The 22,247-nt window shown below is 48.6% G+C and overlaps 1 protein-coding gene across 3 annotated transcripts in view; it reads left to right on the top strand.

Annotated features, from left to right (window-relative positions):
- Positions 1–22,247, top strand: part of EPS15L1 (epidermal growth factor receptor pathway substrate 15 like 1) — a 94,474-nt gene that overhangs the window by 5,585 nt on the left and 66,642 nt on the right. For 2 of the 3 annotated variants that reach the window (XM_034657979.1, XM_034657978.1), the window contains exons 2-6: positions 17,040–17,081; positions 17,273–17,362; positions 17,814–17,861; positions 20,097–20,192; positions 20,874–20,936. In XM_034657979.1, the coding sequence (XP_034513870.1) occupies positions 17,040–17,081; positions 17,273–17,362; positions 17,814–17,861; positions 20,097–20,192; positions 20,874–20,936 (339 nt within the window). Of the gene's footprint in view, positions 1–16,928; positions 16,951–17,039; positions 17,082–17,272; positions 17,363–17,813; positions 17,862–20,096; positions 20,193–20,873; positions 20,937–22,247 lie in introns of those variants that run through there. The other variant, XM_034657980.1, reaches the window with a different exon arrangement.

Genomic DNA, 22,247 nt, shown 5'->3' with positions numbered 1-22,247 from the left:
GAAGATCACTTGTTTAAATTCTTATTTTGTTTTAATCTCATCGCACTGGAAAGTCATGGGAGAAACAGAAGCTGCCTTATCGTCATTACAGGTTCCCCTGCTCGAATGGGTGTTTGGTGCTTCATGGCTGATGCAGAAATGAGCGAGCCATGCCCAGCCCATGAGGAGGGTCGGCTTGGTCCAGGCCATGGTGGAGGCCTGGGCCATGGGTGGTCTGAGCTGGGTGAAGGGTGGATAACTTGCTTCTGCTTGGGAAAGGGCTGCATAGAGAAGGGGCGTCTGGGCTGGGCTGTGGGGACGCTGGGAAGAGAGGAAGGAATGCTTTTTCAGACAGAGGCAAAGCAGAATAAACAGAAGCCAGGACACTGGAATTCTAGCTCAAAGGGCCTGAATGTGAGGCCAGGGCTGGGGACTCTGGGGTCCCTATCCCTCTTTTTACTAGGGTGACTTAGGGATTAAAGGAAGAAGGTGGTTTGGTAAATGGGACACAGTTTGTGCCTGGCCTACAGATTGGCCTGAGACAAAAGGGACTGACACGGTGTCTGCTTGCCTAGAGAGTGGCTGATGGTGGTGGGGGGTGGGGAGGGAAGGAAAGGAGACCTGCCTGCTGGGTGGCCCAGAGGGCTGCTCCTGCTTAGAATGCTCTGTCCGCCATAGCAGGCCCAGCCCTCAGTGTCACAAGCTGCTGGAGGGAAGTAGAGGTTGCAGATGACCAGAAACAGCCATGTCCTTAGACTTCCGTCTGGCCCTGCCTCTGCCTACTGGGTGGGATTGCTGTACTTAACCGATTTACCGATTACATTTCAGACCAGCCGATACAAAGTCAGTTCTCCTTTTGTGTACACCCGTTGCAAGCTGGGAAGGGTGGTGCCAGGAAGGCTTGCTGTCACTGTCTGCAGACTAGAATTGGGCTTCTGTCCCATCTAACATGCTGCTCACCTGCATCCCACGCTTCCCAGTTCTACCCTCCCTGTTTGCTTAGCCCTGTGGCCCCTGAGCCTTTTTTGTTTGTTTTTTTTAAAGATTTTATTTATTTGAGAGAACGAGCATGGGCACGAGGTGGCGGGGGGGGGGGCAGAGGGAGACAGAGAAGCAAACACCGTGCTGAGCAGGGAGCCTGACGTGGGGCTTGATCCCAGGACCCGGGGATCATGACCTGAGCCGAAGGCAGACACTTAACCACCTAAGCCACCCAGGTGCCCCAACCCCTGCACCTTTGTTTCAGTTGCTTGCTCAGGCGATGTTCCCTCTTGCCTCAGGGCCTTTACACATGCCTTTCATTGCTCCCTTTCTGGGATGTTCTTCCCCCCCCACTTTATTTCTGGGTTAACCTCTACTCCTCTTCCTATCTCAGGTGGCACATCACTTCCTCAGGTAAAGCCTTCCCTGACAGGTTGGCCCAGCTTCTTTGTTGCTGCCTGTGGGGATACTCTGTACTTTTCCACATGCCAGTCTGTAATTTTCTGTTGGTGGGATTATTAGAGTGATGGTCAGTCTCCCCCACTGAGTAGACTAGGTCCACAAAGCCTGTTTTAATTCATCCTTGGTCCCTAGGTGCTCAGTAATCATCTGTTGAATGAATGGCAGAATGGTAGGGCAGGTCCGCAGTATGTGAGGCAGGGAGGAGCTGTGTCATGTTGTTGACGAGTGAAGTGACACGTTCAAATCTGACTGCTTGCGTAGAGAATGGGCAGAGCTGGGGACTAGCTCAGGTTTGTTGTGATATGGGCGTGAAGTGATAAAGAGGAACCTGGCCTGAGGTTGTTTCCAGAAGAGCAGAAGGGGTTGGTGATTGAAGCAGTGTGTGGGATGGTTATTTGCACCGGGGCATTCTAAGTGTGGGGAGGAGGCAGGAGAAGGAGGCAGGTGTGGTGTGTCCAGCCAGCAGGGCAAGACAGCCTTCCTGGGCGGTGCCAGGTGGGTGGCTGGGACGGGTGAGACAAGACCCATCACCTTGCAGCGGGCCCTCCAGACCTGGTGGGATCCCGTATATAGGGGCAGTTGAGAAGCAGCCTAGCTCCTGGGGGCACCGTCAGATCCCATTTGCTGAGCACCTAGCCTGTGCTGGTCTGGGACCAAGAAGACTAAAACTGAGCCCCTGCCCTTTAGATGGCTCAACCGGAGCTGGGCTTCCAGGCACAGAGATAAGTAGGACCCTGTGTCTAGGATACCCTTGTGGAGGTCGGGTGGCAGCCTGCAGAAGTGGAATGAATTGCAGTTGCCTCCACTGGCTTGGAAATAAGGAGAGCAGGAAGAGGGGGCCTGGGTCTTCCTTCCTCCTTTCCCTCTTCCGTTCCAGCAGCACTGGAGGGAGCAGATGGGTGCAGCCTTTCAGACTGGCTGCTCTCCACCCCCTACCGCTCGTCAGAGGCCCCTTCCCTGACTCTGGTAACCCAGGTGTTGGGGAGAGATTTGAGGTGCAAGTTTTGTACAGAAGAAGGGAGGGGGGTTGGACACCCACTTTGTGCCCATTCACCACTGACCCCCCATTAGGGAAGTGTCATTGTCACTGTCCCTGTGCTCATTTCTGAACAAGGAAATGGAGAAGGACAGAGCTAAAATGACAGGTTTCAGGCCTCCCAGGGAGTTGGGATGCTTGGATCAGCCTTGGCTCCAAAGCCAGTGTTCTCTCCTGTGGACAGCACACCGTGGGCTCCTGGGAGGGCAGGAGCAGCTCTGCCCCTGCTGTGTCCCGAGCCCCTGGAGCAGGCAGGTGATAACTGTCTGTTGATCGGTGGCAGCAGGGTCCAAAGAGCAGCCAGGAACAGTCTCTCTAGCTGACGGGAGTCGATTAGTGGAAATGTTCTTTCTCCTGGGTGAAGAAGCAGACACCTAGTGTGCTGGTGAAGGGGAGTCAGGGAGGCCTTGAGGCCCAGCATCCTGACGGCCAGGCCCCCACCCTTTCACAGGGCTCCCTGTGTCCCTTCACTGGTGCTGTGAGAGGGTGTGGGGAGGGGGTTCTCTGATTTACTAATGACAGTAACGAGCATGCCTGTTGAGCCATAGAAAATTGGATTTCTTAATCCACAAAGGATGTTTGCAGTTTTACATGTCCAGTGGGAAAAGGAAACGATCTTCTTTCGGACTGCTTTTAAAGGGGAAAAGAATAAATAGGAAAAAAAAAAAAAAGACAAAAGGCCTGTTGAGGGTGAGATCCTCACAGGGACATTATGAAGTCAGGACTGGAAAGTTTGGGGCAGGGATTAGCCCTCTGAATTCCCCCGCACCTTAGAAACAGCACTGTGTGTGGCTGGAGGTGCCAGGACCTGGCAGACCTAGGTGTGTGCTGTGGAGAACATTTCTTCTGCTGGGAGTTTTTTTTCATCAAGACCAGAACGGTCTCTGAGCCCGGAGTGCCATATCCCTGTATCCATTGTGGATGCTTTCTCCACAGAGAAGAGGATTCCATCGGGGATGAGCAGACGCCCATGGTTGCTGAGTGCGTGCAGGTCGGGGCTGTTGTTTCTGTTGCCCACGTACCAGACAAGGGAATCGGCATTTTCTTTCACACCAAGCTGGTCCTGTTGGCATTCGGCCTCTTGATTTAATTTTTTGTTGCCTCTTAGCCACTTGGAATTATCCTTTATTTCACAGCTACTAAGCACTTAACCTGCTGTGTGTGCAATTGGATGTTTAAAAAAAAAATAAGACTAAGAGAACTAGTAAAAGACTGTTGGAAGCGGCTTAGCCAACTAGTTGAGCGAGAAAATGAGTACGATATGTACTGTAGTGTAGCCAACATTTGGTGAAATATTGTATCATTTTTTGGCAAAGATCATTTGGTGTGGCGTGCTGTCAGGGCTGTGATGTGATTCTTGCCAAACACGCCCTGATTAATAACCTTGCCTGACTTCCCTTCCCGCTCCTCATGATTCCTTATAAATAAAGCCAGCTCTCTGTCTCCGTGACAGTAATAAGAAGGGCAGCAATGGGTACAGTAGCATCTGGGGATTGTAGAGTGTGCTTTACCTACATATTCTCATCCGGTACTTAAAGTAATCCTCAGGGCAGGCGCTGTATTAGTCCCATTCCTTGGCTGGGGAAACTGAGGCCCCGGGAGGCTTTGTAGCTTGTCTTCACTCTGCTGCTGAGTGGTGGAGCTGTGTCTACCCGATCATCAGCCTGCCTGCACCCATCTCACCCACTCCCTCCTGAGACTCCATCAAAGTCTTACCCATTCTGTAAACAAACAAACAAGTTTATTTTTTAAAAAAGTATACGGAAGGTTTGCTTACGGAGCCAGCGCTGCAAGAGGTAGAATAAGTGTGAGACTTCTGCCTCACCCCCCACCTCCCAGACCTGAAAATGTAGGAAGGAGGGGGCCCACCCAGTAGAGTAGCCTTGACAAGAATTGGACATTAAGAAATGTCCCATTTGTAGGTTTGGGGCTATGGGAATGTGGAGGAGAGAGAGACTCATTTCAGTTGGAGAATTGGGGAAGTTTTTAAAGCAGGGGGTCGGTTGCGGGGCTGGGAGGTAATTGGCCTTGAGCAGGCACAGCGCCCCCCGCCAGGCATAGGGAGTAATTTGTGCCCAGAGAAGGAGCATCCGGTGCCCAGTATGTAGAGAACCTGCCAGAGCAGGAAGGAGGGCTGGGATTGAGCGCTGTGCGCTCGTGAGTGTGTGCAAGTGTGAGTGAGTGTGAGCGTCCAGGGGAGTGCGTGTGTGGTGGGCAGCGGGGGAGTAGTGAAATTAGCCCAGCAGGGTCAGGGGATGGCTGTGGGGCACCTCGAGAGCTAGGCTGAGGGTTGGAACCTCACGCTCTTCGCCAGCCACAGCGTCTTTTCTGAGCTGGGGAGTGACCATGTGAATTCCCCTCCCGGCTCCTGCCAGCACGTTTGCTCTTGTGTATTTGTTCCCTGGCCAGACCTGATGCTCTGCTCCACCTCGGCAGTGGCGACTGTCTTGCTCACTGGAATCCGGGAGCCTACTGGGTACCTGGTGCCTAGAAGACCCAGGCTCTGTAGAAGAGCAGTGGGTGCTGGGAGGCTGATGATGCCACCCTCAGAGAGGAGGGGAGGGGCATGGAGAGCGGCCGACCTGATCCGGCTGGGGGTCCCTGAGTGCTGGGCAATGTGCCTGCTGAAGGGATGGCAAAGTATCGGGCCAGGGCTCAGCATGTAGCAGAGACGTCGGAACCCCAGGGTGGCTGATCTAGGAAAGGAATTTTGGGAAGATTCAGGGCACCCTTGGGGAGAGTTGGGAGCACTGTGCGAAGTGGGCATTCTCAAGGAAGGCAGTAGGTCCCTGCTGTGTAGGGGCCCGTACTGCTGAGCTGTCACCCCTGTGAGTCTGTTCAGGGCCTGGTCCTCTGTGCAGAGGAAGGAAGGGCAGAATGGACGGGTGCTGTTCTCTGAGATGCTGGGAAGAGCGATATCCAGGGACGCTCTGGGGAGGCCAGGGCTGCTTTTGAGCTTAAGCAGCATTTTTGGGAGAATGGGCTAGAGTCTGTTCCCTGCTCTGCCGAGCTGTCTGGGCAAGGTCCCGGGAACTCCTTTTTGTCTGACCCTTTCCAGTCACATCCACCTGTCCTCTGTGTGGCCACCCTCAACCCCATACCTCTCCCTACATGCCTGTCCCCTGCTCCCTTCAGGACCCTGCTCCCTTGGTGTTTTCCCACCAGTGGTGCCTCTTTCCATCTGTGTTGCAGGCCTATCTACCCCCAGTGCTTCAGCGCAGGTGCCCCTAGGTGTGGTTGTTGTCTTGTATCCCCTCGGGCAGGCTCAGCTGGGCAGTGTCGGTGTCCCCAGCCTCACAGCTGAGTGTCTGGGGCGCCGAGTGCCCCCGCCATCCCTGTCTGTTCCTCCCAGCACTTGGCTGCCTTCTGTGTGCATTGTCACATGTAATGACATTCTCCTCCAGACTAGTTGCTCTGCAAGACGCCCTGTAGAAGCTGCTTGAATGGGAATGAGATTTCCACTTCCCTGTCCCATAGGGACATCCCAGAGAAGCATGTTTAAAGGTGAACAGCCCCCTTTCTTTGTGTCTGTGCACAGTGAGTGGCTGTACTCCTTGGCCTCATCCTCCTGGAGGCCTACCGAAGTCTCCCCCCGGTCGCTCCCCTGTCACTCACTCCACATAGCTAAATGCCTATACAGTTCACTGCCTCTGTGCACATCTGCTCAGCTCGCTGCGGGGATCATGTTCTGGGCATCTCGGCAGGGCGGGCACAGACCCTTTTACCTCACTGTGTCTACCCTTCCTGGCTTGCTGAAACCGTGCTGAATGACCTCAAGTCCCTGCCGGTCCCCTCTGCCCTGGAATCCACCTTGCCCATCCCTGAGCCCTGGCTCAGGCTCTGGAGGCTTCAGCTGTGCCTCCTGCTGTCGTAGCCCTCATTTCCCTTGTCACCTTGTGCTGTAGTCCGGTGCTCACTTTGCCTGCCTGTCTGCCTCTCTTGAGCTCTGTCTCACACCCTTTTGTATCCTTGATTCCTCCTCATAGTGTGGACTTAATGTGTGTTTGCTGAATGAGTGAATGAATGAATTTCAAGGCCCAAGGGCAGACCGCTCTTTCAGGAAGTTTTCTGTGAAGAGTAGGTGGGAGGTCAGTAGTCTGAAGTGGAATGGCCTGAGGGGACATTTCTAGGGATGGGATAGGATTTCGCATGGGAGCAGGTGGAAGGAGAGGACAAAGAGGAGAACGGGGCTATAAACAGCCAGCGTTGGAGGAATGAGCACCCCATGCCAGGCTCTGGTGGTGGGAATGCGATGAAGAAACCGAGGCACAGAGAGACTGCTCGCCCTTCCCAGAGTTGCACAGTACTCTAGTGGTAGGATGGGACTCGAGTCCACATCTGTCTGGTGGCACTGTTGACCTCGCTGTGGTTCTGCTTCCCCCGGTGCTAGGAGCGCCAGGCCAAGAGGTGTGGGCGGAGACCTTCGGAACTCAGTGTACGTCTTGCCTCCTGCACAGGGTGGCCGTGTCAGGGTGGGAAGGTTGCCTCAAGTGACCTCCGTTTCTCTTTTATTTCCATTTCTGATAGATGGGGCCAAGAGCAGTGGTCTCGTGGGAACGCTGAAGCTTTTACACCTTGAGTCTGCGTTCCTGCTGATAGTTCCTGGCCCTGAACTCCGTCTGGCTGTCTTGTTCACCTTGACGCTTCGTTGTGTGTCTAAACTTTGGGTCATGGTTCTCTTGCTCTTTGGTTCTCCTTGTAGGTGGGGGCTGCAGGCCTTCCCCCCCGTGTCGTGTCCCCACCGCAGGCCTTGAGTTCCGAGTGGGTTGGACGGAGGCCCTGCATGCTGTGCTGAATGGCAGGTTCACATCTTTGTCATGGTGATCATTTGGGTCTCCAGGGAGAATCATATTATCTTCGGATCCCTCTTCTTGTATGTGGCTCTTTCCCTTTTCTGTCTTATTTACAAAAGCAGTGTGCACTAATGTAGAACACTGGTGAACTCAGAAAACCACGGGGCAGGTACGGGGAGCCAGTTCACTGGTAGGAATCAGTGTTAGTCTGTGGCGTCTGTCCTGCCACATTCAGGTCCATGTGCATATGTGATCGCTGTGGGCTTACCAGCCGGGTCATCACTGGCTGTGCTGGTTTGGGCCCTCCCTTTGCACTTGGCAAATACCTGACGATCATACCCCGCTTGTAAATGTTCTGCCCATGCTGTTTTACTGCTATGTGGGATCCTCGCCTGGGTCCAGCCTCTGCTGTCACGCGTAGTCCTTGCCCTCCAGCAGGGTGAACTGATACAAGCTCTTGCCTTTCCCCACCTCCTGCATAGTTGATCACTTCCTCGGGGTAGACCCCCGGGGAGAGGCCTCACAGTAGCAGAAGGGGTGTGTGTATGTGTGTGGTAAAGACGTGCTAGTTTTTATTGCTTGTCAAAAGTATCACACTGCTGGTGATACAGCTGCTCTTTGTTCATCGTACTTAACACCGGAAGCGGCAGCATCCCTGCCGAAGCAGAAGCAGAAGCACATCAAATGTTGGTCTTTAATTATGTAAACACACACTCAAAGTAGAGGGAAGAGTTTAATGAACTCCCATGTGCCCACCACCCGTTTACAACAAATGCGTTTTTTTTTTAAGTAGGCTCCATGCCTAATGTGGGACTTGAACTCATGACGCTGAGATTGAGTCATATGCTCTACCAGCTGAGCCAGCCAGGCATCCAAACAAATACCGTTTTGCAAATCTCTGCACTTGTCTACCATGCCTTGACCTCCTCTGCCATATACATCTTTATCTCTGAAGTTTTTATTTTAAATCTCAGAAATTGGGGTGCGTACGTGGCTCAGTAGGTGTGGTGTCCCAGCTCTTGATTTTGGCTTGGGTTGTGATCTCAGGATTGTGAGATCAAGCCCTGGGTCGGGCTCCGCGCCCAGCGTGGAGTGTGCTTGAGATTCTCCCTCCCTCTCCCTCTGTCCCTTTCTCCCATGCTCTACCTGCTCTCTCTCTCTCTCAAAATAAATAAATAAATCTTAAAAAAGAATAAATCTGAGAATCGTATTTCAATTTGCATCTCTGACAAGAAGACCGTTTATCTTTACATAACCACAGTGCCACATCAACCCCTTACACACTTAATCATCCCTTAGTATTACCCCACTGATACCCAGTCTGTATTCAGATTTGCCTGATTGTCTCAGAATGTCACCTTGTTACTTGATTGTGAGGTCTCCGTACTCTCTCACTCTCTTTTTAAAATTTATTTTGAGATAATTATAGATTTACATGCAGTTGAGAAAAATAATGCAGAGTGATCCTGTGTATTCTTCACTCCGTTTCCTGCTGTGGTAACACTTTACAAATCTGTAGTACACCAACCATCACAACCAAAACTTTTTTTTTTTTTTTAAAGATTTTACTTATTTATTTGACAGAGAGACAGACAGACAGCGAGAGAGGGAACACAAGCAGGGGGAGTGGGAGAGGAAGAAGCAGGCTCCTGGCGGAGGAGCCCAATGTGGGGCTTGATCCCAGGACTCCGGCATCACGCCCTGAGCTGAAGGCAGATGCTTAACAACCGAGCCACCCAGGCGCCCCCACAACCAAAACTTTGACATTGCTGCAGTCAGATGCAGACAGGTTCCATCCCACACAGGGATCCCTCCTCTTGGCCCTTTTAGCCACTCCCATGCCTTCCTTCACCTCTGGCACCCACTGATCTGTTCATTTCCAGAAGTTGAGCATTTTAGTGATGTTATATAATGGAATCATTCAGCACATACCCTTTGGAGATTGGCCTTTTTTACTTAGCATAATCCTCTGGAGATTCTTCTGGGTTGTTGTGCATATCAGTAGTTCATTCCTTGGCATTTTTCATTGCCAAGTGGTATTTCACAGGGGTGGGGGGGGGTCTCAGTTCATTTAACCAGTCCCCCATCGAAGGACATCTGGTGTGTGTCCAGTTTGGGGCAGCTATGAATCAGTCTTCACTAAACATCTGAGTACACGATGTTATGTGAACCCAAGTCTTCATTTCTCTGGATGAATGCCCAGGACAGTCACTGGGTCTTGTTAACAGTCACAGGCTTAGTTCTTTTTAAGATAATGCTGATCTTAAGATACATTTTTATCTTCCCACTGTCCACCTGTGAGTGATCCAGTTTCTCTGCGTGCTCACTGGTGTCATTGTTATTTTCGCCATTTTGATGGGTGTGTGGTGCCATCTCTCTGTTGTTCTGATTTGCATTTCCCTAATGACTAACCTGTGCTGACCATCTTTTCATGGGCTTACTTGCCCTCTGTGTGTCCTCTTGGGTGAAATGTCTCTTCATCTCTTTGGTCTGTGTTCTCATTTGATCATTCCCCCCCCCCTTTTTTAAGCAAACTCTACGCCCAACGTGGGGCTTGAACTCACTACCCCAAGACTGAGTCACATGCTGCACCCACTGCGCCAGCCAGGCACCACCCCGCCCCCCTATCGTTTGCTTTTGTGCCATTGAGTTTTGAGAGTTCTTTATATATTTCAGATACTAATCCTTTGTTAGATCTGTGATTTGCAAATATTTCTGTGACTTGGCTCGTCATCATCTTACCATGGTCTTTCACAGAATAAACATTTTTAATTTTGATGAGGTCCTTCACAGAATAAACATTTTTAATTTTGTTGAGGTCTAGTTTCTCAGTTTTTCCTTGTATGAGTCAGGCTTTTGGTATCAAGTCTAAGAACTCTTTGCCCAGCCCTTGATCCTGAATATTTTATTCTGTTTTTCCATTTAAGCCTGTGACCCATTTGGAGTGAATTTTTGTAGAAAGTGTGAGACTTAGATTGAGGCTCATTTTCTTCCTCTAAATGTCCAGTTGCTTCAGCACCCTATGCCGTGCAGGCCTCTTTCCCCATGAATGGCCCTGCACCTCTGTCAGTAGTCGGTCGGCTACACCCATGTGGCTCTGTTTCTGGGCTCTCCGTTGTGTTCCGTGGCTCTGTGTGTCTACCCTTCATCACTGCCATGCTGCCTTATAGTGAGACTTGAAATCAGGTAGACTGATTCCTCCCAATTTTTTTTTCTTCTTCAAAATTGTTTTAGCTATTTTGGTTCCTTTGCCTGTCTCTGTACATTTTAGAATAATCTTATTTTTATCTACAAAAAATCTTGCTGTAGTTTGGTAGGAATCAAGTGAAACCTGCACATCGGGGCTGTACATGTTAACTGTGCGGTGCTGCATCGCCCTCCAGGAAAGCCAGTTGATCGTCTTCCCACCAACAGGACCCAGGATGCTCGTTCCCCCTTTGCTGACTCTGCCAGCCTGATAGCAAATGCTGGTGCTTCCCTCTATTTTGCAGTATGGAAATTGAACATTTCCCCCAACTTTGCTGTGTCTTTTCTTTCTGAATTGCTTTTATCTTATGCTTCGTTTATTTTAAAATTAGGGTATCTTTTTTTCTTGTGATTTATAAGAGCTGTCTCTCACATCAATGTTCTCCTTCTCTCAGCAAGGTTTACCTTAGCTCTGGTTTAGAAACCTCTGATGGGGCAGTTGGAGAGAGCTCTCAGTTGCTGGGAGGTTAGGGATGCCCCAGTTTTTTCTGATGTTTTTGAATGTTGCCGAGCTAAATCCCAGTTTCCTCAGCTGCAGAATATGACTGTGCACGTAGCCAAGATAATGACTTTGCAAGCAGTGAGGGCAGCCAGCACTGAGTGGAAGGCAGAAACGTAAGGACTATCAAGTGAGCACTTCTTTGGCCTGCGGTTTTATTATTTTAAGCTTTATTTATTTAAGTCATCTCTACACCCAGTGTGGGGCTTGAAGTCACGACCCTGAGATTGAGAGTTGCATGCTTCTCTGACTGAGCCAGCCACATGCCCCATGGGCTGCGTTTTCGTGTCAGCATCTGGTTTTCCAAGTAGAAACACAGACTGGGCTGTCTTTGGGTGTTACTTGCCTAATTCCTGCAAAACTTGGCAACTTGATTGAAAATACAGCATTTGCATTTCCCTGATGATGAGTGATGTTGAGCATCTTTTCACGTGTCTGTTGGCCATCTGGATGTCTTCTTTGGAGAAATGTCTATTCAGGTCTTCTGTGCATTTTTTAATTGGATTATTTGGTTCTTTGGTGTTGAGTTGTATAAGTTCTTTATATATTTTGGAACTAACCCTTTATCAGATATGTCATTTGTAAATATCTTCTCCCATTCAGTAGGTTGTCTTTTAGTTTTGTTGGTTGATTGCTTTGCCGTGCAGAAGACTTTTATTTATTTTTTTTCAAAGATCCTTTTATTCATTTTTATTTTTTTTAAGATTTTATTTATTTGAGAGAGAGAGAGCGCGCACAAGCAGGGGGAGTGGCAGGCAGAGGGAGAGGGAGAAGCAGGCTCCCCGCTGAGCAGGGAGCCCAATGTGGGGCTCCATCCCAGGACCCTGGATCATGACCTGAGCCGAAGGCAGTTGCTTAACTGACTGAGCCACCCAAGCGCCCCAGAAGCCTTTTATTTTGCTGGAGTCCGAATAATTTATTTTTGCTTTTATTTCTCTTGCCTCAGGAGACTCTATCTAGAAGGATGCTGCTATGACCAGTGTCAGAGAAATTACTGCCTGTGCTCTCTTCTATGATCTTTACGATTTTAGGTCTCCCATTTGGGTCCTTAATCCATTTTGAGTTTATTTTTGTGTATGGTATAAGAAAGTGGTCCAATTTCATTTCTGCATGTTGCTGTCCAGTTTTCCCAACACCTTTTGTTAAAGATAATGTCTTTCCCTATTGATATTCTTTCCTGCTTTGTTGAAGATTAATTGACCATATAATTGTGGGTTTATTTCTGGACTTTCTATTCTGTTTCCATTGATCTATCTGTGCATTGTATCTTTCTGTGCCAGCACCATACTGTTTTGATTGCTACAGTTTTGTCGTGTAACTTGAAGTCTCAAATTGTGATACCTCCAGTTTTGCTTTTCTTTTTCAGGATTGCTTTGGCTATTCAGGGTCTTCTGTGGTTCCATACTAATTGTAGGATTGTTTGTTCTAGTTCTGTGAAAAATACTGTTGGTATTTTGATAGGGATTGCATTAAATATGTAGATTGCCTGGGGGTGGTATAGATATTTTAGCAATATTTGTTCTTCCAATATCACTCATCATCAGGGAAATACAGATCAAAACCACAATCAGATATCACCTCACACCTGTCAGAATGGCTAAAATGAAAAACACAAGAAACAACAAGTGTTGGCGAGGATGTGGAGAAAGAGGAGCCCTCATGTACTGTTGGTGGGAATGCAAGCTGGTACAGCCACTCTGGAAAACAGTATGGAGGTTCCTCAAAAAATTTAAAGTAGAACTCCCCTACAATCTAGTAATCGCACCACTGAGTATTTACCCAAAGAGTACGAAAATACTAACTTGAAGGGATATATGCACTCCTATTTTCATTGCAGCATTACTTACAAGAGCCAAACTGTGGAAACAGCCCAATTGTCCATCAATATAGAAATGGATAAAGAAGAGGCAGTATATATATGTATATAGTGGACTATTACTCAGCCATAAGGAAGACTGAAATCTAGCCATTTGCAATGATGTGGATGGAGCTAGAGAGTATTATGCTAAGTGAAATAAGCCAGTCAGACAAAGACAAATACCACATGATTTCACTCATATGTGGAATTTAAGAAATAAAACAACGAACAAAGGAAAAAAGAGACAACCCAAAAAACAGACTCTTAACTACAGAGAACAAACAGATGGTTACCAGAGGGGAGGTGGGTGGGGATGGGGGAAACAGGCAGAGGGGGTTAAAGAATAGTTATCTTGATAAACACTGAGTAATCAATGGAAGTGTGGAATTGCTGTATTGTACACCTGAAACTAATATGACTGTGTGCTGACTACACTGGAATTAAAAAAAAAGATATATGACAATAGAAAAAGAAAAGAAAGTTACAGCTGTTATAGGGTGTTGGTTTTCTGGGGGAAATGACATGCTGTAGTGGTTTTCAAGACAGTTTATGTACTCGGGTTGAGTCTTGTACTCTGACCTCTTGGGTTGAATAAAATGCACCATCACGTAATCATGTGCATGCATTTCCCCAGGGCTACCACACATGGGAGTCTGTGCTGTGACCCAGTGCCCAGCTCTGTCATGCCTGGGCTATTTTTGCAGCGTGCAGAGTAGGTTAGGGCCACATGACCTGGGTGCTTCTCTGGCGCTGTCACTCATTGGCTCTGTACCGTCAGTCTGAGCACCTATAAATTGGGGCTAACAGTATACCTGTGCCTCAGTGTTGTTGGAGGATTAAATGAGGTACGGGATAGGAAACAGTGAGTGCTCCATAAATGTGACCTCCTGTTTATCAGAACAAGAAATTAAACTTTTTTCCAAAAGTCTTAAAAGCTGGTTTGCTTTAAAAAATGCCGTTTTTGAAATGAGCAAGTTTGGCACTCATTGGTTTGTTTGGCATGAAAGCGCATCTTTTCCCGGAAGAGTGGGAATTCTCCTGGTTTCAGGCATAAAGATTTAGGAAGGGTCCTGTCTCTGGACAAAAGCGGGGATCAGAGCTGGATGGGCTCAATCCTGAGGTTTTGGAGTAGCTAGAACCCCGATCTTCAAAGGATTTCCCCTCCAAAGTGGTTCTGCTGTGTTCTTCATCTCAAGCTGCTTTTCTCCAGTGTTAAAATTGCATGTGCTCACATGAACTATGGTGTTTTAAAGCCCTCCCAACCGAAGGCTGTGAACTTGTTCTCGGTACACTCCCCTTCCCTATCACCCCTGCTTGTAAATTGCATCTAGGCTGGAGGACAGAGCGAAGAGGCCACAGGAACTTTTCACGTTATCTCTGAGTATTTTGAGATATGATGGGAAACTGAATGGTCGAATTGAAAGTTACAATTGATCCTCACCTATAATTCAGTCACTGCAAGTTGAAGATGGCTCCTTCGCAGAGTGGGCTGGCGAAAGAGATCGCATCCTCGGCTGGCTCCATCCTGTTTCCATTTTCAAGGACCTCGGCCAGCTCTCTGCATCCTCTTACTCTCTGCAGCTTTCTTATACTGAAAGCTTCATTCCCTGGCCCATCCCCTTTCTGCCTGTGCCCCAGGCTTGGCACTGGGCTCGCTTTGGGGTCAGACGGAGGTGAACAGCCCCAGTGTCCGCTCTCAGCGTGCTCTGTCCCAGCAGCTGTAACACTCCCTCTGGGAGCTGCTGCGGGCACCAGTGAGCTGGTCGTGACGGTGGTCTCTGCCCAGGAGCTGGCCACATAGGCTGCCTGTCATTGGGGGATTTGAGGTGTCAGTTGTCAGCTCTGTTTCGGTGGCATATTGGGCAGTTTGCAGACCTGCCTTCCCCATCCCTGGGATGAGGCGGGGTGGTGAGAGGAAGTGCCAACTGGATCTGATGTTTTCCCCTTTCCCCCCTTCTGCTTTTGCAGTAGCTGAAGTAGGAGTAATCACATTGGAGCGTCTAACTGTGATCCTTGTCCCAGCTTGACTAAGTTGATTCCCATAGAGAGGAATAGTTGAGGCACACTCATGTGGTTTCCGGTCACTTGTAGATCGTGTGAGATTGAAAGCTGGCCATAGGCCATCTGGGGGATGAGCCTTTAGCACAGACTGTTGGAGCTTTGGCTGTGGTGCTTTGGAGGCTTTTCCAGATTTATTCAGTCTTGTTGTTCTTGATGATGGATCTGATAGCTCAGAAGCATTTGGGAAGTTTGAAACAGTTGTTAACTCCATATGCCCCAGATACCCTTTTTTTCACTGGAATTATACCAGCTTGGAAACCTCTTTTCTTGCCTACCCTGAGATCTTAAAAAAAATCCCACTGGAAATGTCTTTCAGATGTGAGCCTCTCTGATTTGTTGGTGGGAAGGGGACCTTTGCCATCAAGGTGGAGGCCTCTGGGACTTGTGCACTCCATTCCTTTGAGCTAGTGGCAGGCCATGTGCTGTCTGGACCCGGCCACTGTCACCTTGACAAACAGCCTGCCTGACTTGGCTTCCTCTGTCCGCCTTCCTTCTCTGACGATACGTGCTTTGGAAACATCCCAGAGTTTTAAACCTGGGAGGTGACATGAGGTGTGATGGTGGGCACTGTGGTCTAAGGTCTGAAGGAGCTGAGAGTGACAGACCCCCCACCCCACCCCAGTGACTCTTGTCGGGCCAGCGCACCAGGAAGCAGCCAGCCAGAGAACCACTGTAGCTGTGTACTTACCTCTCGATCCTTCTCCTGTGTGTCATCCCCTTTTCTTTCTCAAGCCGTGGCTCCTTTGTCATACAGCCTTGCTTTCCTTTTCATGTTGCTCTCTGTTTAGTTTTCTCTGCTTTTTCAAGATCTCCCCCTTTCTTTTTGTTTTGACTTTCCTCTCTCCCCTTTCAAGTCTTCATGCTCTTTCCCTTCTATTTTCGTTCTGTCTCGGTGGTGTTCTCTGTACTTTCGCTTCTTTATATGCTCGCAGGTGTTGGCATCCCCCAGAGAAGCTGACCGTAATCTCAGCATTATTTTTAACCTGAAGTGAGTCTTCATGCCACAGCAGTATGTGAGTGTTGGGCTGGTTCACATCCAGTGATTGTAACTTGAAAGAACCCATCTCCGCCAGTTTTATTCATTATGAAAAATCACAAGACGGCATTCAAAGACTTTTGAAATAAACACAGTACTCCCACCTTTCGTTCAGTTCTCGCTTTCCCTGTCCTCCTTGCCTTTAGTGGTTCCTGTGCCCGTTCTTCTGTATGATTAAGCATAATTGTGTATTCTTCACTTTGCTCAGTAAGTCAATGGCAGGCTTGTGGAATGCTGTTTCCTTTCACGTGGCAAAACACCAACATGTGTAAGCCTTTATAGCTGACGTTGTAGTTGCTGCTTAATTCCTTCCCCAGCTGACACCTCCGCTGGGCGACGGCTCACTGAGGTCAGGAAGAGAAGCTGTGGACACAGTGCAAAGTGTGAGGGCTGGGCCGCCAACCAGGCCAGATCCAGACATCGCTTCAGTGAATCACATGACCCTAGGGCTGGTGGTCACCTCTAAACAATGATGTCTTGGGGATCTGATGGTTGGAATGTGGAGTGTCTTCTGTGCCAAGCTGAGGACTTTGGACTTCCTGCCTATTACAGTAGGAATGGTCACTGGCCAGCTCTCTCCCAGAGGGGGCCAGTCAGTGTGTATCCCTTGGTGGCTGGCTGAGGACAGGTTGGGTGGGGACGAGATCTGAGGCCGGGAAACCAGTCTGAAGCTTGCGTGTCTGGTGATTCGTGATGGCATACAGAAACTCCTGTTTGGATTCTGGAACCAGAAAACAGTCTCAGAGGATAGGGTGTCTTTTCCCTCTGAGCTCCTGGACACGTTGAAATCCCTGCATTCGGTGAATAGAAGTCACCGTGGCTGCTGCTTCCTGAGTACCAAGTTGTTTGTGTAGGAATGAGGACTTGCGAAAGAGCATTAGCGTTTCTTCTTCCCAGACTGAGTAAGTATGTGAGATCTGTGTCTAAAAACAAGTTGCAGTCTCTGTAGAGAGTTCGCTTAAAGTGCATACATTCTGATTTTCACTGTTGTACATTTTGGTAATGACACTTTGAGAAGATGACTTTTTTTTTTTTTTTTGGGTGGGGTGTGTCCACTTTTGACCAGTGTCTGTGGTTTTCGTTTACAGATTCCCACTGGAAATCCATTATATGAATCTTATTACAAGCAGGTAAGTTTCACTGGTGTCTTTTTGGATTGACTTAGAGAGGGCGTGTCTCGGCAGGCACACACCCGAGCAGAAGCCAGTTTAGTCCCTTTCTGTCCTCCAAGTGATTAGCCGGTAGCCAGTGCGCTGTGTGCTGCGTTATCTGCTGTTCCATTTGCTGAGGCCTTGTCTCAAGAGTTGTTCCCCCATTCTAGGTAGACCCGGCATACACAGGGCGAGTTGGGGCGAGTGAAGCTGCGCTTTTTCTAAAGAAGTCCGGGCTCTCAGACATTGTCCTTGGGAAGGTATGTGATGACAGATAGTGACCTCTCTTCTGAGGCCACCCTCAGGGCTGCCCTGGCCGCTGAAGACCAGACCCTTCTTCCAGGGGCTGTGCCTCCTGGGGAGTGGGCAGGCCACTGGGAGCCTCTCGGGCTGTAACTGGTGGATGTTCCACTTACTGCTTGGGCAGCTGACAAGAGGCCTGAGGGCTTTGGGATCTTGACAGCTTATGGGTTCATTTTGGCTTTGGAGCCAAGTAGACCTGGGGGTTCTTGAGACTCTGCCACTGACCAGCTGTGTGGCCATGGGCAGCAGGTCATTCACCTGTTCCAAGTTTGCCTCCTCACCCACAGCTCAGGAACAGCCACACCAGCTGACGCGTAAGGCCCACACGTGCTGGCAGTGGCTCCTGTTCTGTGAATAAATGGGCAGTGATAGGCAGTTGCACTCATGAGCATTTTTGTGTTTCCACAGATATGGGACTTGGCCGACCCAGAAGGTAAAGGGTTCTTGGACAAACAGGTATATATATATGTATATACACATATACACACAGAGCAAGTGAAGGGACTTGGGCCAGAGCCCCGCAGGCTGGGTCGCCTCTGCACTTCCTTCCTTGTTACCACTACGGACAAGTATTACTAGGCATGAGTGCGGCTATCAGACTATAAACACGGGAAGGTTTCATTTTGAAATAAAGGTCTTTTGAACAGTTGGAGCATCTTTCATGGTTAGTGTATCTTTTAGTATTTTGTGTGCTTACAAGTGATGAAAATGTTTTCAAACTGATCTATTTTGAAATAAGACTCGTGGAAGTTGCAAAAACAGTTCAGAGAGTTCCGGTGTATCCTTCCTCAGCTCCCCACAGCAAGAGCTGCTTACTGACGTCAACATAGCATGATGCTCAGAGGCCAGCGTGGTGCTAAACTAGAGGCCTTGCTCGGAGCTGGCCGGTTTTACGTGGACTTTTTTGGGCGGGGGGGGGGTTGGTGTGTATAGTTCTGTGTAATTTTATCACTTGCACAGATTCATGTAATGACCACCAGAGTCGGGACACAGAACTGCCTGGCCCCCAAAAGAATCTCTCTCGTGTTGCCCAGCGGTAATCACACCCTAACCCCTGGCAACCCACTGGTTCCTTCTCTAGCATGATTTTGTCATTTTGAGAATGTTCTGTAAATGGAAATCTATAGTACTTACAAATGATTTTAAATGGTCGTATTTTAATTTAGTTCAGTTTTCCCCCAAACCATATCCCAGGGGATGTCGTTCCTGGTGTCCTACTGTCCATGATCTGATCCATTGGGAAAGCACTATCCTTTCCCTTCCTTGAGATTCACACTGTACGTCTGCATGTTGAAAGATTCTGAGGATCCTTGTGGACGAGAAACCTGTTAACTTTGTGTATTGCAGCTCCTGGAAGCTTTCTCACATCTCCTTTTCTGTACTTTCCACACGGGCATTCTGTGGACATCAGTCTGAGAAAGGCTGATCTAGCGCTTATCTCTTTGAGGATGTTTTTAAAGATTTTTTTTTTTTTTTTTATTCATTAGACAGAGATAGAGACAGCCAGTGAGAGAGGGAACACAAGCAGGGGGAGTGGGAGAGGAAGAAGCAGGCTCCCAGCGGAGGAGCCTGATGTGGGGCTCGATCCCATAACGCCGGGATCACGCCCTGAGTCGAAGGCAGACGCTTAACCGCTGTGCCACCCAGGCGCCCCGAGGATGTTTTTAAAACCGTAATTGTGTTTATAGCTTTAAAACAGTTCATGTTCTCAGGCTATTTGATCAATTAAAAAAAAATTAGATGATGCTGTGTGAGTCCACTAAGCCTGTGGCATAGCCGGTTCTGGGTTAGGAGAAGGGTTGGGAGGAGCAAAGGCTCCTGATGGCCTAGTTCAGGCCTTTTAATGTGGATCTCACCTTGCCATGGGGGGTGAGTGGGAGAGACTATCTTCAGCAAGGCCGAGGGGATCACAGCGAATCATGAGTGTCAGTTCCCAAGTAACTATGTCTATTTCAAACCCTTTTTAAAAAGTCAACACATATTTGTATCATCATTTATTTATAATCTTAAATTCTAGGCTGCTACTTATCTAATTTAGCATTTTCCTAAATGTTGGGAGCTCATCGTTGCTTAAAATACATTTATTTGAGGGCACCTGGCTGGCTCAGCGAGTAGAACTTGTGACTCTTGGGGCGCCTGGGTGGCACAGCGGTTGAGCGTCTGCCTTCGGCTCAGGGCGTGATCCCGGCGTTATGGGAGAGCCCCACATCAGGCTTCTCCGTTATGAGCCTGCTTCTTCCTCTCCCACTCCCCCTGCTTGTGTTCCCTCTCTCCTGGCTGTCTCTATCTCTGTCGAATAAATAAACAAAATCTTTAAAAAAAAAAAAAAAAACTTTAAAAAAAAAAAAAAAAAAGAACTTGTGACTCTTGATCTCAGGGTCATGAGTTCAAGCCCCATGTTGGGCATAAAGCTTCCTTAAAAAATAATAAAAGTATAAAAAAATACATTTATTTGAAATTTCACAGTGTCCAGAGTGCAATGGACTGAGTCCACTTGGCATATTCATTTAAACAGTGCTCCCAGGGGGAGATCTGTTCAGCTCGACACTTTAAGTGACTTTTGTACATTGAGTCTTCATTGTTGCAGTGAAGTGAAGTCCCTCTCTCCCAAAGCCCATGGCTGCAGACAGTTCTCCTCCTGTCATGGCCAGCCGGCTAGTGTTTACACCTCCCTCTTTTTTGGATTTGCAGGGTTTCTATGTTGCACTGAGACTAGTGGCCTGTGCACAGAGCGGCCACGAAGTTACCTTGAGCAATCTGAATTTGAACATGCCGCCACCTAAATTCGTAAGTGTCAAAATCCTGGAATTCTTTGTGCTCTTCTAATATCATCTGTTGATCTGTGTTTTCTCTCTCTCTTTTTTTAATCAAGGTGGAATTCATATAACCTAAAACTCACCGTTTTAAAGTGAACCAACTTAGTGACATTTAGTACACTCACAGTATTGTACAACCCGCCCCTCCCTCTAGTTCCAGAAGGTATTCATCACGCCAAAAAGAAACCCTTTACCCACTAACTAATCACTCATGGGATTCCCCTCCCCCAGCCCCCGGCAGCCGTTCATCTCTCTGTGTGCATGGATTTACCTGTTGTGGGCATTTTATGGAATCATAGATCTGGCTGCTTTCACTCAGCATCATATTTCCAGGGATCATTTGCTCTGTAGAGGGTATCAGTGCTCAGTTCCTTTTCATTGCTGAGTCACATTGCATTCCGTGGTCCATCCATTCCTTTGTTGGTGGACATGACAATTTGTATTCTGGGATTTGTTTGCACACCTGTTTTTAGGTCTCTTGGGTCTGTACCTCAGAGTGGAATTGCTGGGGCTTATAGTAATTCTGTGTTTAACTACTTGAGGTCTTTCCCCATTTTGAAAGCACTTTGAAATGTGTGTCCTTTGCACACACAACGTCCTCTGTAGTTGAATTCCGTGCCAGCCACAGCGGACTGTTTCTCTTCCTTTATAGCACGACACCAGCAGCCCTCTCATGGTCACGCCGCCATCTGCAGAGGCCCATTGGGCTGTGAGGGTAAGTGACCCCCGGCGGCGCCCCTCAGCTGTCCTTCATGTGCAGTTGTTTTAGCCATTTATGGTGTTCAAAACGTTGCATGGGGCGATTGTATCTGTTCTGTTTCAGAGTGAGTTTGCCCCAGAATTTAACCAAGACACTCTTTCAGATTAAAATCTTTTGAAATGGCCGTGACCTTTTTGGGCGTTGCCCTGCTAAGGCAGTTAGCTGAGTTTCAGGCAATGGATTCTTAAAATTTTACAGTTATATTTTGCATTTCTGGGTCGCGTTCTGTGGTTTTTGCTGCCTGGGTTGGTTAATCAGGATAGAAGGGGCAGTTGTGAGAACTTGCAAGCGTGAGGACCTCCAAGTTATGTCTGTAGCTCTCGCTTTTATTTCTAGCCCGTTGTTATTCCTTTCTGATGCTCTCTCATTGCTTTTTGAAAAGCTTCTCTCTGTACCTGGGGGGACGGTCTCCATGTCCCAAGTCTTTCTAGAAGCAGCAAAGAAAGACACGAGTGGTAATCTCTCAAAGGTTCAAAATTAGTCCTAAAGGAAATGCGTGTGGGACATGGAGATGGTCCCTCAGATACTGAGACCTCCTCACTCCTCTGTTGTAAGGAGATTGTCACATTTCCTCACATTTATTTGGCTTAAGTACTGACATTAATAACAGCCTTGCTATAAAATAAAGAACCCCTCCCCGCCCCATCTCAAGTACATTTGTCCTGTTTTTACACAGTTTTTCTGTTCCATCCTTGGAAGGGTTTGGAGAAGGGGAGGTTTGTGCAGGGACGGGGCAGGACGGGCCTCACGTGATCCAGGAATGGCAGAGTCCCCTCTGGAATCCGCTGAGCGCTTGGCCGGCGGCAGTCACAGTACCAGAGGAGTTCCTTCTTTGTAGTCCAGTTGCATGGCACCTACTTCGAAAAAGAGCTGCTTTGTTGGAAAATGATGCCAGAGAGCTTGTATTCCTTGAACCGTTCCCGTCCCTTTCTGGCAGGGCTGTGTTGGGGCCTCATGAGACGGAATGGCGCCAGAGGACGCTGTGGGGCCTCGCACGGGAGGCTGGGCAGGCTTGGTGCTGTGATGGGGGTAGACTCTCTTCAAGAGAGAGTCAGCCGTTTCCGTCAGAGAAACGTTGACAAAGCTGAAGTGCCAATGTTCTTTCCGTTGGGAGAGCTGCTGGGTTTCTCAAAGCAGCGAGCCGGTGGACGGAATTCAGACACTCGAGGGGGACACACGGCGCTCACCTTCTCCGTGCTTCCACTGCCTCATGCGTACGGTGTCTGCGTGTGGTCTCCTTTCTGTTTTCTTGTTTTCTTTTTAATT

Source organism: Ailuropoda melanoleuca, chromosome 4 (assembly GCF_002007445.2).
Source record: "Ailuropoda melanoleuca isolate Jingjing chromosome 4, ASM200744v2, whole genome shotgun sequence".
NCBI classification, from domain to species: Eukaryota; Metazoa; Chordata; class Mammalia; order Carnivora; family Ursidae; genus Ailuropoda; species Ailuropoda melanoleuca.
This window is presented reverse-complemented; position numbering and strand designations above follow the sequence as displayed.